The sequence below is a fragment of the Calypte anna genome, chromosome 27 (genome assembly GCF_003957555.1).
Source record: "Calypte anna isolate BGI_N300 chromosome 27, bCalAnn1_v1.p, whole genome shotgun sequence".
NCBI classification, from domain to species: Eukaryota; Metazoa; Chordata; class Aves; order Apodiformes; family Trochilidae; genus Calypte; species Calypte anna.
In genome coordinates this window covers 4905399-4923821 of record NC_044272.1, presented here as the reverse complement: position 1 = coordinate 4923821, position 18423 = coordinate 4905399, and the positions used below count along the sequence as shown (strand labels likewise).

At 62.3% G+C, this 18423-nt stretch overlaps 1 protein-coding gene across 1 annotated transcript; it reads left to right on the top strand.

Moving 5' to 3' along the window:
* Positions 1-919: 919 nt before the first annotated feature.
* On the top strand, positions 920-16453 carry FMNL1 (formin like 1). The gene is given in 28 exon segments (XM_030465884.1): positions 920-1002; positions 1004-1073; positions 6224-6307; positions 6567-6650; positions 6732-6805; positions 7428-7511; positions 7955-8095; positions 9084-9189; positions 9440-9516; positions 9601-9694; positions 9968-10042; positions 10352-10462; positions 10553-10702; positions 10798-10899; positions 11014-11185; positions 11188-11272; positions 11475-11776; positions 11894-12015; positions 12502-12704; positions 12944-13178; positions 13286-13354; positions 13467-13547; positions 13901-14030; positions 14140-14303; positions 14493-14594; positions 14871-14969; positions 15125-15248; positions 15484-16453. Coding segments are annotated over 28 exon segments (3315 nt in total). The 3' UTR covers positions 15576-16453.
* The last annotated feature ends 1970 nt before the right edge of the window (positions 16454-18423 follow it).

Here is an 18423-nt window from a genome sequence, read left to right as displayed (position 1 = left end):
AGGGGTGTGGGGGGGGAACTGCTAAAAGGAAAAGAAAATAAAAAATAAATAATGGGAAAAAAAGAATGTGTATGGAACAGAACAAATAGTGATGTAAATAAGATTAAAAGTGGAAGTAAAATAAAAAAATAAAAGTACATGCAGTAAATAGTGAAATAAATGCTGTAAAAAAGGAGAGTAAAATAAATATAAAATTATATAAACAGCAAATGAAAGAGTGACTGAAGTAAGATTTAAAAAACACTGAAAGTAAAATAAAATCAAGATTCAAACAAATAAGACAAAATAATTAATAAAAATAAAATAAAATTTACAATATAAAATTGAAGTCAAACAAGATAATGAAATGAATGGAAAATGATAAAATAAAAACTGAAATAAAATTTAAAGTGTGTAATGGAATGGAGTGAAAAATAGGTAAAATAAAATATAATTGAAAAGTATAAATAATTGAATAACTAAAAGGCAAGTAAAAATAAAAGAAAATAAAATAATAAAGTCAATAAAATAACAAAGTAAAGTAAATAAAGTAATAATAAAATAAAAGGAAATAATAAATAAAATAAAATAAAATAAAATAAAATAAAATAAAATAAAATAAAATAAAATAAATAGCCCAGCCCAAGAGGAGCGGAGCGGGGCTGCTGCAGCCCCGGCAGGTGCCGGTGCCGGTGCCGGTGCCGGTGCCGGTGCCGCCTCTCTCGCCGGGCTGTGGCCGCGGGGCCGGGTCGGGCTCAGCCCATCCCGCGGGGCGGGGGGGGGCGGGGGGAGGCGTTGGCAGCGCAATAACGCCCCGGAGAAGTTGCAAGCGGCGAAGAGCGGCGGAGGAGAAGGGGGGAGAGAGGAGGAGGAGGAGGAGGAGGAGGAGGAGAAGCCTCCCCGGGCACCCCCGCTGCCCAGCACCACCCCGCGCCCCGCCATGGGCAACGCGGCCGGGGGCATGGAGGGGGGGGCTGCGGGCAGGGAGAGCCGAGACCCCCGCCCGCCCCAGGCCCCCCCCCGCGGCCGCCCCGCCCGCCCGGCAGCCGATGCCCGCGGCTGCGGAACTGGAGGAGCGATTCGGGAGGGCCCTGGTGAGTGGGGGGCTCCGGGGGGGCTGGGGGGGGGGGGCTGGGGGTACCCTCCTTACGGGGGGTGCTGGGGAGGAAGGGGGCTGGGGGGGCACCCCCGCTTCAGGGGATGTTTTGGGGGGGGGGGGGGGGGGGGGCAGAATCTTGCCCGGACTTTTTCTCAGCATCATCGGCATCGCAGCATCCTCAGCAGCGTTACCGGCCTGATCCTCCGGAGACAGACTGCAACTGTTGGAGTTGTTTTATCGCCACCACACCACTGATGATGTTACTGATCCCTTCTTACTATTTAGCAGCATTTCATTAATTTTTTTTACCCCCCCGGGGGATGCCAGGCCCTGCCCGAGGGGGTCCCCCTGTGCCCCCCCTCCTCAGAACCCCCCTCCCCCCGCTCTCTGCGGGTGACCCCAGCTCTCCCGTCCCCGGTCCCGGTTCTCGGGTCCCGGTTCTCCGCCATGGCTGGAGGCAGCGGCAGGGCCCGGAGCCGGCAGCGTGCCGCAGACAACCGGGGCTGCGGCTGTCACCTCCTCCTCTCCCGGCAGAGCCACCGGCACCGCTCCCGATCCCTCCGGACCCACCATCCCCCGGCACCCCCGAGGGGGGAGCTCCCTGCTGCCCCCCACCCCCCGTCCTTGAGCAGGGTCGGCTGGCCGTGACCTTGGCGCCACGGTCCCACCGGGCTCCATCCCCTCTCCGTGCCCTTCCCAAAAATGTTCCGTGGGGGAGGGTTGGGCTGGGATCTGGGAAAAAAAATAATTCCTATTAATGGTGTTTAATGCCTCAAGCTCGTGGGGGGGGAGCTGGAGCCCCGTTACCCACCCCATGGTGGGCACAAGGTCCCACTGTGAGGGTGGGATCTGCTGGGAATGGAATCTGCTGGGAATGGGATCTGCTGGGATCCTCCAGCCCAGCCCTGATGTGATTTCTTGGGAAGGTTGTTTGGATCTCCTGGGTTTTATAGGATGATCTGGGTACAGGAATCACAGCTGGAGCAGCCACCTCTACCCCGCTGTCTACCTGGTGAAGGGTTCAGCAAGGACCCCAAAATCCCCTAGGAGAGGGGGGGCTGTGCTGTGGGACATCCACTGCCGGGGCAGGTTGGGAGGTGGCTGAGCAGGGTGGGGATGTGGGCAATGGGTGCTGGGTGCTGTGGTGACAGGAGGGGACAGGGACCTCAGGGTGCTTCCGCCACCCCTGCGAGGCCTCAGGAAACGGCAGGGAGGTGACAGCAGGTTGGCAAGAGCGAGCTGAAAAGTGATCAGAAAAGGGGAAAATGATGCTGCAGGCCCCTGGTGCCTCCATCCCGAGGGAGAGGGAGCAGGGATGACCCAGGGGTGGGGGTTGGCAGACAGGAACCAGGCAGGCATCTTGTGAAATCGGGTGTCCCAGTCTCGCTTCCGCCTTCAGCAGGTTCCCTTCCCCCTTCCCATGCTGGGGGGGCAGCTGGACCCCCAGGGGGACAGGACAAGGCTGCTCCCTCCATCCTCACCAACCCCAACCTCATTCCTCAACTTGGGATTCAAGTTTTCCGCCTCCTGAGTTTGTGAGCTCGGTGCTGGGTTGGGCATCTCCCAGTGGGACGTGGTCCAGATCCAGCCCGTTGCCATGGTTACGGTGATGCCAGGAGAGCACGTTGGTGCAAACCAGTTTTGAGCTGGACACCCTAAACTGGGAGAGCTGGCGGGGCAAAACCTGGCAGGTAAAATAACCCCAACGGTGGAGCCCAGGGGGATCCAAAGCACCAGCAGGAAGGGGTCGGGTAAACCTGTGGCTTGCCAAGAAATGGAGAATTTAGTTTTATTCCCTCAAAACTGGCTCCTTCCCAGCTAGGGCAGCACAGCAGATGCCACATTGGCAGCATCGTGGGAGGGTTGTCCCCAAGCCAAGTGACTTGGGATGTGCCGAGGTGCCTTTTTGGGATGGAGTGAAGGAAGGGGAGCATCTTGCCTCCTGGGATGGGGACGCTGGGATGCTCCTGCTTGGGGCAGTTGTTTTTGTGCCTCTTTGCACATCAGGAAGTAGAAATCGGGAATACAAAAGTGAGGTGGTGAGGCAGGGGTGTGGTGCTGGAAATAGCAGAGGTGGGTTCAGCTGGAGCCTTGGAGATGGTGGCAGATGGGGACGGTGGCATTTGGGGACAGGAGGTTTGGCTGATGGGGGCTTTGCTGCTGCTTCTCCCAGGAGCAGGGGAGAGGGAAGAGCACAGCAAACGTCACCACTGCAGATGTGTGCAGATGTGTGCAGATGTGCTGCTGGCCCTGGTGGTGCAATGGGTCAGCAGTGAGCCCTGGGCTCTGTGTCAGCCTCAGCTCAACTGGGAAAGGAAAATGCTGGATCCAGCCCTGGTGGGGAGCTGGCTGCTCCTTGCCCCTTCCCATAGGACTGGGGTCCACCCCAATCCAGGGTCTTCCTGGTGGGATCAACTGGTCCCAGGGTTGCCCAGCTAGGGTCAGGAGAGCTCTGGGGGGGATGATCCTGCTGGGTGCTGGAGCTGAGCCTCGAAGGGGACAAGGGTGCCCGGGGGTGCTGGAGGGGACACCAGGGGACAGCGGGGCTTCCTTTGGGTGGAAGCATCAGGAGCTGTGGCCAGGAGGGCTGGAGAGTCCCAGGATCCATGGTCCATCTGCCACCAGCCTGGCCCCCCCGTGACATTTGTCCCCCTAAAGCCCCATCTTGGGGCCATCCTGCTGGTCCAGACTGGGATGCTCTCTGGTCCCATGTGCCAGCTGAGCTTTCTGTCCCTCATGAGTGACACCCAGCCCCGGGTGCCCCCCAGCTGGTGGGTGCTGTGCAGGCAACAAGGTGCTCAGCTTTGTCCTTCATGCCAGGGCTGGGTGCAGGGCTCAGCTCAGAACAAAAAGGAGGTTCCTGACACCCAAAATAGCTCCGTCCCCCCCGCCCCCCCCCTCCCCTTCCCCAGGCTGTGGGTGCTGTGATAGGAGAACAACTTCTGGTACCGGAAGGTGCTGGTGGTGCTCGTGGGGACAGCCCAGGGGTTGGGGACAGCCCAGGGGGACCCAGCTGGACACGTCCTGGCACCAGGCAGGGGTGGGCTGGCACCTTGGGTGCTGTGGCAGCTCGTGTCCCAAGAGGGTTGGGACAGGGGGGACACATTTGGTGGCATCTGTTCAGGGACACAGCAGGTTGTGACACTGCTGGCAGGCCTGGGTGGGGGGGAGCTCCATGCCAGGGTGGGATGAGGGTGCTGGCACCCAGCTGGAGGGTGCTGGGCAATCAGGGGTGGGTTGTGGCAAGTCCCCGTGGCCTCTTCATCCTTGTCCCCAGGGCAGGAAGAGGACAAGGAGGACCATGTCCCTCTGCCACCTCTGGGGTGCTTGGCTGCCCCCCTGCCCCACACCTCCTGCCCTGCCAGTCCCCCCTCCCCAGCAGGAAATGGGAACCAGTTTCTTGGTGTGACGTTGGGGACCACAGCAGAGCCACTTCCTCCCCCCCTCAGCACCACGTGCCTACCCGGGCTGTGGTGGGACACAGCCACCACCCAGTTTGTCCCCAGACTCTGTCCCCACATCCTGCCACCCGGCCCAGCCCTGCTGGTGAGGAAGGGATCAGGGGCTTGGTGGCAGAGCCACCTGTGCAGGGACACCCCCAGCACCCCCCACCCCACCTGTGCCCTCATCCCACCAGAGCTCTTGTCCCACCCGTGACACTTGGTCTTGGTTTTCTCACGTTTCACATGAGGTCAGTGGCAGAGGTGACCCACGTGGTGGGTGCCACCACCCCCTCTGTGCTGAGGCCACCCGACAGTGTCCCACAGCAGAACCCTAACCCACAGCTGCTGCCAGAGCCCTGGCTGTGGGGTTTGGCTGCGTTGTCCCTTGGTCTGTCCCTCCTGGAGGTCTCATCCATCTCACAGCTGCCTCCTCAGCAAAGGGGACCTCTGGGTGCTGTTGCCCTCCCCAGGACCCACTCAGCAGCCCTGGCCCAGTCCCAGCAGGTTCCCAACAAGGCCATTTCTGACCCCACCACCAGACTGTCCCCTCCCTGATGGGGATGTCCCCTCCCTGCCCAGTCATCCCTTAGTTGCACCACACGGTGCTGGCTCCTCTCCCACCCCTCCTGGCTTTGGCTTCTGGCAGAAGCTGCTCCACAGGTCCTGGGTTGCCCAGGCACCTCTCTCCTCTTGGACCTGCTCCTCTGTGGGCAACCAAAGCCCTGGAGATGCCTCATCCCTGGGGACGGGGGTGTTCTGGGGGTATGCTCACCCCCCGTCCCCACCGTCAACATCAGGGGACCCCAAAACTGGAGGTTTAGGGTGACTTGGGGCTCCCCATGCCAGCAGCAACCCCAGCTCCTGCTTTTCCCCCAGGGCCCAGGCCACCCAGAACTGGGGCTTTTGGGCGGTTACTGGGCCAGAACCCAGTCTGAGCTCCCAGCACCACCCAGGGTGCCCCACGAAGGGGTCTGCCCATGTCCCTGGGGTGCCCATCCAGGCCCTGCCGTGTCCCCAAGGCTGGGGCCGTGGGTTGGGGTGGTTTTGGTGCCGTTGGGAGAGCGGAAACCACGTCACATCCTGAGGGGGGGTGACAGGGATTGGGTTTTGCAGTGGTGGCACGGAGGGACATGGTGACACACCGGGCCCTGACACTGTGCCTAAAGAAACGGGGAGTGCAGCACCTGGGCACGGGCTGTGTCTGCAGCAGGGGACACGGAGGTGACCGTCACCCCCTGGCAGGGCCCAGGCTCCCAGCTGGTCCCTCAGCTGTGTCACCACTCTGTGTCCTTGTCCCCACCTGGTTTTGGTGGGGCTGGGACTGGCTAGCTGAGCCCGGGAGTGCTGTGCACTCGTGACACGTGTGGATGGGTCCAGTTTCCCTCCTGTCCCTCTGCCTGGGGAACCCCCAGGTGAGGACCTTGCTGCTGGCTCTGTGGCTGGTGGAATGCCAGCATCCTGGGAATGCTGTGTCCCCATTGTCCCCTCAGTGTCCCCAGCCTCCCACTGCTATCCCCATCATCCCACCAGTGTCCATGTCCTCTCACCAGTGTTCCCATTGTCCTGCTGGTGCCCCCATCATCCCAGCAGTGTCCCCATTGTCCCACCACTGAGCAGGGATGCCCGGGGCTGGGTGAGCAGTGGGTGCCATGGCCTGGGGGGCTTGGGGTGACCCCCAGCCCTGACACTCATCCCCCTGCAGAACACCATGAACCTGCCCCCTGACAAGATGAAACTGCTCAACCAGTACGACAACGAGAAGAAGTGGGAGCTCGTCTGTGACCAGGTGAGGTCCGGGCATCACCGTGTCCCCAGTGCTGTCCCTTGTCCCCAAGTGCCACTCGGGGTGTGGGCATCAGCCCCCCACATGCCCAGCACTGACACCCGTCTGCATGAGGAGTCAGCACCTCATTAACCTCATTAACCTGATTAAACGTGGGTGCAGCAGGGGGGAGGGGACAGGGACGTGGTGGCTGCCGTGGGGACAGTGTCACCTCCCGGTGCCGCGAGTGCTGTCCTGGTTTCAGCCTCTCTGGGCCTCTTAGGAACGTTTCCAGGTGAAAAACCCCCCGGGTGCCTACATCCAGAAGCTGAGGAGCTACCTGGACTCAGGGGCTGTGAGCAGGAAGGTGAGGGCCACTCCTTGTGCCACTTGTCCCTGTCCCAGGCCGGGCGTGGGGACAGTGCCAATGGCTCTGCCTGTTCCCCAGTTCAAGAGGCGAGCGCAGGAGTCGACGCAGGTGCTGCGGGAGCTGGAGATTTCCCTGAGGACAAACTACATCGGGTAAGGATCGGGGTGTCCTTGTCACCCAGCAGGATCGGGGTGTCCTTGTCACCCAGCTGCTGCTGTCCCCAGCACTGCTGGCACAGGGAGCAGGGTGCTGGTGGCTTCTGGTGGTCAAGGTGACAGGGGGATGGGGAGGCTGGTGGCCTCCCCCTGTCCCTCTGGGGTGGCTCTTGGGGGAGGATGGGGGTGCTCTGGGAGCCCAGCCCCATTTTTGGGGTGTCAGGATGGACTCCGGTCCCTACCTCGGGTGTCCCCCCCTCTCTGTGGTGTGGTGGGTGCTGAGCAGTGGGTGCTTGTGGTCCCAGGGTCAGGCTGTCCTGTCGTTGTCACAGTGGTGGCACTGGTGGCAGTGGTAGCAGTGATGGCAGTGATGGCATTGGTAGCACTGGTGGCAGTGATGGCCCTAATGGCAGTGGTGGCACTGGTGGCTCTGGTGACATTGGACCCTTCAGGTTTTGTCCCCTGTGCATCAGAAGCCAGGGTGGTGGCACCCACCTAGCTCAGCTGATGGTGCCACCTCGTGTCACCAGCGTGTCCCAGCCTTGCTGGGGCTGTTGGGGGGTGTTGGGGGTGCTGAGGCTGCGGGGTGGAGCCCCCTGACACCCCCGAACTCCTCCAGATGGGTCCAGGAGTTCCTCAATGAGGAGAACCAGGGCCTGGATGTGCTGCTGGAATATCTCTCCTTCGCCCAGTGCTCCGTCGCGTATGTCCCCACTGTGTCCCCACTGTGTCCCCACTGTGTCCCCAACACATCCCCACTGTGTCCCCAGTGTGTCCCCACTGTGTCCCCAACACATCCCCACCGTGTCCCCACTGTGTCCCCACTGTGTCCCCAACACATCCCCACTGTGTCCCCAGTGTGTCCCCACTGTGTCCCCAACACATCCCCACTGTGTCCCCACTGTGTCCCCACTGTGTCCCCAACACATCCCCACCATGTCCCCTAGTCCCCTTCCCCATCTGCTGCCCCTGGGATTTGGGGTGGGTGGGCAGGGGGTTCCTCGGGGCTGCCCCCCAGCACCCCCAACCCCTCCAAGCCCATGTCCTCAGCCCTGAGGACCCCAGGGTGGGTGGTTGGGGTGTGTGTGCCCATCTGGGGGTGTCACATCTCACCCCCTGCCCCCGTGTCCCCCCCCGGGCCACCAGGTACGACATGGAGAGCACAGAGAACGGCAGCCCGGGCTCTGACAAGGGCAAGGGGACGGAGCGCTCTCTGGAGGACCTGAACAAAAGCAGCTCCTCACCCCCTCCCCAGGGCCCCCCCAAAGCACGGCACCTCACTGTCAGGTAATGCCCAGACCTTTGTCCCCTCTGTCCCCTCCCTGTCCCCCCTGTCCCCCGCTCTCTGCCTTGCTGCACCCCTGTGCTCACGGGGGGGCTCTGAGGGAGGTGCAGGCCTGGGCCTCCAGGTGGGTGCTTGGGGACACCAAGTGACACCCCCGAGGGAGGGGTAAATCCTGCTGGACCCCCCCAGCATGGGCTGCTCTGGGCAGAACCCAGAAATCAGCACAAAATCGGAGGTGTTTGAGAGGTTTTGGGGGGAGGACCAGGCCTGTGCCCCCGCCAGCCCCGCCATCCCCGCAGCCCCCCCTAACCCCGCTCTTCTCTTGCACGCTGCCGGGGACGCTGACGGTAGGTGAGGGGCTGGGGACGGGGACACGGGGGGGACCCCGCTGATGGGGACCCTGCCTGCCTGTGGGGGGTCCCGGGTGGGCAGGGGGTCCCAGTGGACACCCCCCCTGTGGTCACCCCGAGAGCCATAATGAGGCACCTCAGGGGTCCCTCACCCCCTGCCAGCAGCTGGGGTGTCCCCCCCGGCCCCAGGGAGAGGTCAGGAGGGACGTGGCACCCGTGGCAAGGGGGGTGGCAGCTGCCGTGTCCCCAAGGCCACGCGGGAGCCCCCTCTCTCCCTCCTGTCCCGCAGGCTCTAACGCTCCTCCAGCTGCTGCCTCTCGAACCAGCACCTCCAAACCCTCCTCCGCCACGTCCACCCCAGCGTCCCCTCCAGCGTCCCCTCCAGAGATGGGGACAGTGTCCCCAGGTCACCCGGCAGCAGCTCCTGCCCGTCCTGGTGAGCCTCCGAGACCACCCCTGCACCCGAGGGGGGCACCCGGCCACCATCCCACCCCCCCAGAGGGCTGGTAGAGGGGAGGGTCTCCCACAGGTCCCCCACTGTCCCCTACCTGCTGTCCCCACTCTGCGCTGCCCCCTCCTTGCTTGTGCTGTGCCCCCCCCAGCCCCCCAGCCCCCTCTCAGCCGCCCTCTCGCCCCCCAGGCTGAACCCCTCGCACAGGAAGGCCCTGAGGAGCTCCCGCCTTGCCAGCCACAAGGACGATGTCCACCTCTGCATCCTCTGTCTCCGCGCCATCATGAACTACCAGGTGAGGAGGGGGAAACGTCCCCGGGGACCCACCCGGGACACCCCAAAATTCACCAGCTCCCATGGGACCATCTGCAGGCTCAGGGGTGGGGGTTGGGGTGGGACCCATTCTCCATCCCTTTGCTCTGAGAGGTTCTCACCCAATTTCATGGCTGGTGGGGAGGTGGCACGGGGGTGTCCTCAGGTCCTGGAGCATCCTTGGGGTGGGGGCAGGAGGACACACAACCCCAATGTTTCTTTTCTCCCCCAAGTCTGGCTTCAGCCTGGTGATGAATCACCCAGCTTGTGTCAACGAGATCACCCTGAGCCTCAACAACAAGAACGCCAGGTAGGACCTGTCCCTGTCACCCGTCTCCCTGTCCCCTCACCCACCCTGTGGTCCCAACCCCCCTTGCATCCCATGTCCTTGCAGGACCAAGGCACTGGTGCTGGAGCTGCTGGCTGCTGTCTGCCTGGTCCGAGGTGGCCACGACATCATCCTGGCTGCCTTTGACAACTTCAAGGAGGTGAGTGCCCAGCAGGGACGCGTGGTCCCCAGGCTGACATCCATCTGGGTTTGTGCCTCAGTTTCCATCATCAGGAAAATCTTGGAAGATGCCCACCCCACAGGGGCTCTCCAGCCATTGGGCTCCATGTCCCCATGCCAGTGTCTCCAGGGCCATGTCCCAGTGGGACCAGGTGGCACCTGGAAGGTCTGGGTGTCACCAGAGTCCCTTCTGCCCCCCCACCACAAGGGTGCCACCCTTGGCCATGTCCCTCAGCCCCCTGCTCCCCCCCAGGTCTGCGGGGAGAGGAACCGCTTCGAGAAGCTGATGGAATATTTCAGGAACGAGGACACCAACATCGACTTCATGGTGAGTGAGCTCCACTGTCCCCAGGAGCTCCTGGGTCATCCCCAGGGTGCTGCATCCCAAAGTCACGATGGTGTCCCCAGGACATTGTGTGTCCCCAGAGGGTGCTGAGCCACCACACTGTCCCCAAGCCATCGTGTCCCCAAGGCTGTTGAGCCACTTGGCTTTCCCCCAGGGCATCGGTTCCCCGATGTCCATGGATCCCCTGCTCAGTCTCTGGGATGCTGTGTCCCCAAGGACTACCATGTCCCCAGAGACTGGCAGGCCACCGTAGGGTGGTGGTGGCCACGCTGAGCCAGTGCCTCTCCGCAGGTGGCCTGCATGCAGTTCATCAACATCGTGGTGCACTCGGTGGAGAACATGAACTTCCGCGTCTTCCTGCAGTACGAGTTCACCCACCTGGGGCTGGACCAGTACCTGGAGGTGGGTGATCCCACACCTCCCCGGAGCAGGGTGGGTGCTGCAGGGGGTGGCACACCGACCGTGACGGTGCCACCGACTGTCCCCTGGCAGAGCCTCCGCCTGACGGAGAGCGAGAAGCTGCAGGTGCAGATCCAAGCCTACCTGGACAACGTCTTCGACGTGGGGGCCATGCTGGAGGACTCAGAGACGAAGACGGCGGTGCTGGAGCACATGGAGGAGCTGCAGGAAAACGTCACCCAGGTGGGACGTGGGCGCGTGGGCAGGAGCTGCTGACGCCAGCCCCGAGGGGGGAGGCACCAGGGATGGTGCTGAGCGACGTCTCCTCATCCCCACAGCTGACGGAGAAGCTGCAGGATGTGGAGAACGACTCCATGGCCAAGATTGCAGAGCTGGAGAAGCAGCTGAGCCAGGCCCGGCGGGAGCTGGAGGCTCTGCGGGTGAGCACCCATGGGTGCTGCGGAGAGGGAGGGAGGGATGGGTGCCTGGGACACAGGGGGTTGAGGGGTGCAGGGGGACAGCAGCGATGCTCCCAGGACTTGTCACCACTGCAGGAGCAGCTGAGCCCCCCCCGGCCCCCCAGCCCCCCGGCCCCCCAGCCCCAGGAGAGCTACCGGCGGGCGCTGGAGCGGCGCTTGGCCGAGCTGGAGGAGCAGGGTTTGGTGCAGATCCTGCGGGGGCCCGACGGAGACGTCGCCATCCAAATCGTCCCCGTTGCCATAGAAACCCCAGCAGCCCCCGTGGTTACTGGAGAGGCCACCACTGCCACCACCACTGCCACCACCACTGCCACCACCACAGACACCGGCACAGGTACCCCGGGATGGTGGCAGCCCGTGATGTCCCCTCCCTGGTGGGGACAGCTGGCACGGGGCGGGGAGGGGAAGTGCCAGCGTTGTCTCTGGGCACAGAAATAGAGTCAGGGGGACAGGGAGGTGCCCGGGGACGTTGTCACTCGGTGGCAGAGGGAATGTGGCCATGCCACCATCTCACCCACCTCTTCTTTCCATTGCAGATGCCGCAGCTCCAGCTCCAGCCCCATCTCCCCCCCAGCACCCCCTGCCCCTCCACCCCCCCCTCCACTCCCAGGGGCTGAGCTGGGCCCCGTGGTGCCCCCCGCACCCCCCCTGCCCTTGGGGGGATGCCCTACCCCTGGCATCCCCCCAGCACCTCCACTCCCGGGTGCCCAAGTACCACCACCCCCACCTCCACTCCCAGGGGGGCTGGAGGGCCCCATTCCCGCCCCTCCACCACCCCCTCCCCTCGGTGGGCAGCTCCCAGCTGGGTCTGGTGCCCCCCCTGCCACTGGTGGTTCAGGTGAGTGTGGCCCAGGGGTGGTGGGGACATCACCCGGGCGAGGGCTGGGGACACCCAGGGGTGGGTTTGGGAGTGCCCCCACCCCATGACGTGCCCCCCCTCCCCACTGCCCCGCAGTGAAGGTGAAGAAGCCCATCCAGACCAAGTTCCGCATGCCCGTCTTCAACTGGGTGGCTCTGAAGCCCAACCAGATCGATGGCACCGTCTTCACCGAGCTCAACGACGAGAAGGTGCTGCAGGTGAGGACATGGGGGGGGGATTGGGCACCCCTGTCCACACTGCACCCGTGCTGAGGCTGCCTCCCTGCCCACCTTGTACCCACCCACGGTGCCAGATGGGTGCTGGAGGAGCTGGAGGTTGGAACAACTCCTTGGTGCCACAGAGAGGGACAATGTGGGATCTGCCATGCATCCCCTGTCACACCTTGTCCCCTCAGCCTGTCCTTGTCCCCTTGCTCCATCCTTATCCTCACATCCTGTCCATGTCTTCACCCCCATCTTCATCCCCTGGTCCCCTCATCCTGTCCTTTTACCCTCCCTGTCCCCTTGTCCTCTCCCTGTCCTCATCTCCTTGCTCCACCCTCATCCCTTCAACTTGACCTGATCCCCTTGTTCCATGTTCATCCTCTCACTCCTCTCCACCTTGTCCTGGTCCTCTGGCCCCATCCTTGTCCCCAGTGTCCTGTGTCACCTCCCCGCAGTGCCCTCAGCCCTGTCTCCCCACAGGAGCTGGACATGAGTGACTTTGAGGAGCAGTTCAAGACCAAGGCTCAGGGCCCTGGCTTGGACATCAGTGCCCTCAAGGTTAAGGCCACGCAGAAGGCTCCCAGCAAGGTCACCCTCATGGAGTCCAACCGGGCCAAGAACTTGGCCATCACCCTGCGCAAGGGCGGGCGCAGCATCCAGGAGATCTGCACGGCCATCGAGACGTGAGGGGCCCTTCCCTGGGGGGAGCAGGGGGGGAAGGTGGCTGGGTGGGTGTTAAGTCTGGCTACACCGCGGGGTTGAGATGGTGAGAGGGGTGTTGGGACTGGAGGGATGTGGGGATGGAGGGATGTGGGAATCAGTCACGGGATGGAGGAAGGGGGGAACCGTCCGTGGGTGCTGGTGAGGCCCTGGGGGACCTGCCCTGAGGTTTGACTGCCCTGGGGTCTCCCCCCACCCACAGGTACGACCAGCAAGCCCTGAGCCTCGACTTCCTGGAGCTGCTGCTGCGGTTCCTGCCCACCGAGTACGAGCGGACGCTGATCGGGAAGTTCGAGCGGGAGCAGCGGCCGCTGGAGGAGCTGTCGGAGGAGGATCAGTTCCTGATCCACTTCAGCAAAATCCCCCGCCTGGCCGAGCGCATGAACGTCATGATCTTCCTGGGCAACTTCAGCGACACGGCCCAGCTGCTGATGCCCGTAGGTGCTGGGTGAGGGGAGACGCGGGGTGGCCGAGGGGCTGCAGGGATGGGGGGGAGGGGAGGTGACATCCTGGGAGCCCCACGTCCTTCTCCTCCCACCCGCAGCAACTCCACGCCATCATCGCCGCCTCCATCTCCCTCAAGTCCTCCAACAAACTCCGCAACATCCTCGAGGTGAGGAGTGGGGGGCGAGGTGGCCCCGGTGGGGGGGATGTCAGGCACTGGGTGCTGCACCCTGTGCCCCGGGGTGCTGGGTTGTGTCCCCAAAGCCCTCGTGTCTCCGCAGATTGTCCTGGCCTTCGGGAACTACATGAACAGCAGCAAGCGGGGGGCAGCCTACGGGTTCCGGCTGCAGAGCCTCGACGCGGTAGGGACGGGATGGGGCTGCCCGTGTCTGGGGACATGGGGACACTGCCTAGGGACACAGGGACTGGCTGTGGGCATGGAGGGACATGGGAACTGTCTGTGGGGATGGCGAGATGTAGGGACAGCTGTGAGGATGGGGGGATGCGGGGACAGCCGTGGGGGTCGAGGGATATGGGGACAGTCAAGGAGATGAGGGGATGCAGGGGCAGGCATGGAGACAGCCATGGGGACAGGGAAATGTGGGGACAGAGGAATGGAGGGAGAGCTGTGGGGGCCCAGAGCCCCCCCTGCAGAGGGTGGTGTGGGTGCTGGGGTGATGGGGTGCTGGCTGGGGCTGACCCTGCTCCCTCCCAGCTCCTGGAGATGAAGTCCACAGACCGCAAGCAGACGCTGCTGCACTACCTGGTGCGGGTGATCACGGAGAAGTACCCGGAGCTGACCGGGTTCCACACCGAGCTGCACTTCCTCGACAAGGCGGGCACAGGTACCGCCCCCCGGGTGCGGGATGCGGGTCCGGGCGGGCTGCAGCCGGGCACGGGGGTCCCTGAGCCCACCCTGACCTTGCCCCCCCGGGCCTGTCCCCCACCCCACAGTCTCCCTGGACAGCGTGCTGCAGGACGTGCGGAGCCTGCAGCAGGGCATGGAGCTGACCCGCAAGGAGTTCATGCGGCAGGACGACAGCCCTGTGCTCAAGGACTTCCTCAAGGTCAACTCCGAGGTGATGGAGAAGCTGCAGGCTGACAGCAAAACCGCCAAGGTGAGTGCTGGGGGTAGGAATGGGCCCCCCCACTCCTCCATAGGGGCGGGAGAGGTTCTGGTGGGGCTGTGGCTTCGTCAGGAGCACTGGGGGGATGTGGAGGGGAGTGGTGAGGTGGGAGAGGCTGGAGGGAGGTGGTGGGTGATGGGTGCAGCCCCAGCCCCCAGCTCAGGGTGTCCCTGCCTGCAGGAAGCCTACGAGTCAGCTGTGGAGTACTTTGGGGAGAACCCCAAGAACAGCCCCCCCACCACCTTCTTCCCCATGTTCATGCGCTTCATCAGAGCCTACAAGGTAGGAGGGGACAGGGGGCTCAGACCCCGTTTCTGGGGGTTGCGAGGGGATTTGGGGTTGGGAGAGTCTGACCCCACTTTGGGGTAACCAGAAAAAGCCATGTGAGCCTCGGAGGAGGTTTGGGGCAGAGAGACCCCAGGGTGCTGCCCTTCAGGTTGGTGGGAGATGCTGGAGCTGGGTTGGGGTGGGCTGGGGGCTGCTGAAGGGAGGAAGTGGGGGGTGGTGGTCCTGCTACAGGACCCCCCTGGCTCAGTGCACCCTCCCTGCACATCTCAGAAAGCAGAGCAGGACATCGAGCTGTGGAAGAAACAAGAGGCCGTGGCCAAAGAGGCAGAATCCATCCCCCCTGGCAGCGAGGACCACCCCGAGGTGAAGGTGTCCCATATGTCCCTGTCCTGGTGGGGCAGCCCCAAGCAGGCTGGTGGGGGCAGAGGGTGAAGGAGGTCCCAGTGGGGGAGAGCTGGGTGGGGGTGGAGGTGGGGGCACCTTGCGGAGGCCATGCTGCTCAACCCACACTGTCCCACCCCCAGCTGCCCATCCAGAAAGCCAAGAGGCAGCAGATGGACATGATTGCTGAGCTGAAGAAGAAGCAGATGGTGAAGGAGCCACTCATCTATGAAGGGAAGGACGGGGCCATCGAGGATATTATTTCAGGTGAGAGATTGTTTCAGGTGAGCAGAGGGGCTGCAGGGGACTGTCACAGCCTGAGCCCCATTGTGGGGACCAAACCCACCTGTAGCACCTTCCCATCCCACACACCAAGCTGCCGGGTGCTCTCTGCTCTGTCTCATGGCTCTTCCTCCTTTTCTGCTTCTTTCTCCTCCCTTCTCTTCCCTCCTCCTCCTCTTCTTCCTCCGTTTCCTCGCTGCCTCTGGATTGCTCTGCTCAGCTCTCAAAACCGTTCCTTTCACGGCCCGGACGGGCAAGCGCTCGTCCCGGCTCTTCTGCGACGTGAGCTTCCCCGAGCAGAGTCCTCTGTAGGTAACGGGGGTGCCGGGCCGGGGGCTGCCGGGCTCTGCCACCCTCCCGGCTTTTGCTCCCCAGCGCCTCCGGCTGCGTGGCCGCTGGGCCGGACTCTGCCCCACGCCAAAAACCAACCCGGGGGAGCCGGCACCGGCACCAGCCCCAGGGCACCCGAGGAGCCGCAGGATGGGATCCCCCGTGCCGGTTGTTGGGTGCTCCCTCTGCTCCCCCCCCCCCAGCACCCCAGGGGACACGGCGGGGTGCGGTGGGTGCCGGGTCCCGGGGCGGGCAGGCTCAGCACCTTCTCCCGGTGCAGATCTGCGGAACAATCCTTACCGGCGGGCGGAGAAGGGCCGCGGCAGCGCCAAGAGGCGGGCGGCGGGGCAGAGCCTGCAGAGCACGCCGGACATCTCGCTGTGAGTGCCGGGCCCGGGGCAGCGCGGTCCTCCCGGCGCAGATGGGACCAGAGGACATCGACCCACCGGCCCGGGACAGCCTGGGGCAGGGGCACGGTGCCCGCTCCCGGCTGCTCCGGATGCTCGGCTTCCCAGCACCCACCCTGCTGGGGACCCCCCGGCTCTGGCTTAGCGATGCCCCTGAGCTCCCCTCCCCCCCGGCAGGGCTGGGAGACCCTCCCGGGTATGAGCAGGGATGGGGAAGCACGGAACAGGCACCAGCTTGTCCTGGGAGGAAAAGAGGGCCTGCCCCATCCCTTCCCCGGAGCTGCTCCATCGCCCGCCCCTCGGGGGTCAGCCCTGCACACCGCCTGTCCCCGCTCTCCAGCTTGCTGGTGCCTTGGATTTCCCGTGGCAGGACAGGGGGCTGTGAGCCAGGGACCACCGGGCCCTGCACCCGCAGAGCCCTCCCGGCCCCACGTCCTCCCCCAGCGAGGGACCTGCTGCAAAACCCCACCCCGGGCACTCCTGCTCCCCCGGGGCTGGCAGGATGCTCTTCCCCAGCTCTTTTATGTCTTCCTTAACATTTCTTGGTGCAAGGGGAGCAGGGGCTGGCACACCCAGGTACAGGCTCTCACCTGAGGCTCAGCTGAGGCTCCATAGCTGTGACCAACAGCAGCGAGGTCAAGGATGGTCCCCGAGGGGGCACCTCTGCTCTCCCACATCCCAGCACCCACCTCCAGTGCTGGGGCTGAAGCCTCTGGGACCCAACAGTGACCCAACAGTGACCATCGGGAAGCTGCCCCACAGCAACCCCCACAATCCCAACACGCTGCAGGGGGAGCCACAGGAACCTCCCCCCCAAAGCCCCCACCAACCTCCCTGCCCCCCACGCTGGCACAATTAACCTCTTCCTGCATTTACTTGGTTAAGCAGCCCCTGCTCAGGTTCTCCCTGGCCCCAGCTTTACACCCGGGTAAGTCCTGGCCCCAAGCCCCAGCGCAGGCTCGAGCCCCGGGCTGAGGGGAGGGAAGGGAACGTGTAACTTATAAAATGCCTTTAAGCCAGAAATGTAAAACATTAACTGCTAATTTGTATACATTATTTTTATATACTGATGGCCTGTTTCATCTAGAGCAGAACTGGTAATAAAATGACTCTAAGGATAAAGTGTGTGTCTGGGAGGTGGTGAAGCTTTGCATGGGGCTGAGGCTGCAAGGAGGGGAGAAAAGGATGGAGGGAGAGAAGGATGCAGGGATGGAGGGATGGATGGAGGGAGAGAAGGATGCAGGGATGGAGGGATGGATGGATGGGAGGAGGGATGGCAGGACTTTGGCCTTTTTAGTCTGGAGAAGACTAAGGGGAGATTTTATCAAGCTTATAAATCCTGACAGGGTGTCAGGAGGATGGGGCCAGTCTTATTCCAGTGGTGCCCAGTGACAGAACAAGAAGTACTTGAGCTCAGGAATCCCATCTAAACATGAGGAGGAATTTCTCTACTTTGAATGCAGCAGAGCACTGTCCCAGGCTGCCCAGAGATGTGGAGGATGATCCATCTCTGGAGACATTCCCAACCCCCCTGGATGCCACCCTGTGCCACCTACTCTGTGTGAAGCTGCCCTGCAGGGGCTTGGACTCCAGAGATCTCTTCCAGCCCCTGACATTCTGTGATCCTGTGCAGAGGGAGGGGGATGTGCAGACTCCTGCTTGCTGCTCTGCTGAGGTCCAACACTCTGCGTGTAAGGAGGAGCCCTCAGGAGAGGTGACCCTGCTCCCCTGAGCATCTCCAGGTGCCTGATGAATCCCTCACCATGGCTGCAGCTGGGGCAGGGTAACTTCAGGGCTCTGTTCAGCCCTGCACCTCCTCCCAGGACTGGAAGCTGGGGTGGTCCTCTAGGTGAAAACATGAGGACTGAGTGGCAGAGGAGGGGAAAAGCCAGGAAAGTGTTCCAAGGGGCAGTGCCAGAGAAGGGAAAAGCCAGGAGTGTTCCAAGGGGCAGTGCCACTTCTCACTGTGCAAGAATCCCCAAGGAGAAGGCCACCAGACCCCAGCCAGCTGCACGTACCCAGGTCCTGTACAGCAAACCCCCTGCCTGCAATGGGACAGGAGGAGGCAAAGGGACAATCTACCTGAAAAGAGAGAGATACCAACAGCTCAGATCTATCCCAGGTGCTGCTGCACCTTCCCCCACAGAAATCCATCCCCCAAGACTCAGTCACACAGAGCAGTGTAACCAGGCCAGGCTGCCATGCCCAGCACCTCCTGTTCCTGGGACAATGGATCAAATCACTCACAATGAGAATGAAGAATCTTTTTTTTTCCCTCAGATTTATTTTTTTTCCCTGTGAAAATGCAGGTCAAAAAAATGTTAATTTCAAGACATCACAGTTTTATAAAGTGTCATTCATTCAACACCAGCTTGCCAGTTCACTGCTTTCACCCACGCCAGGACAGTCCTCCCCAAATGATC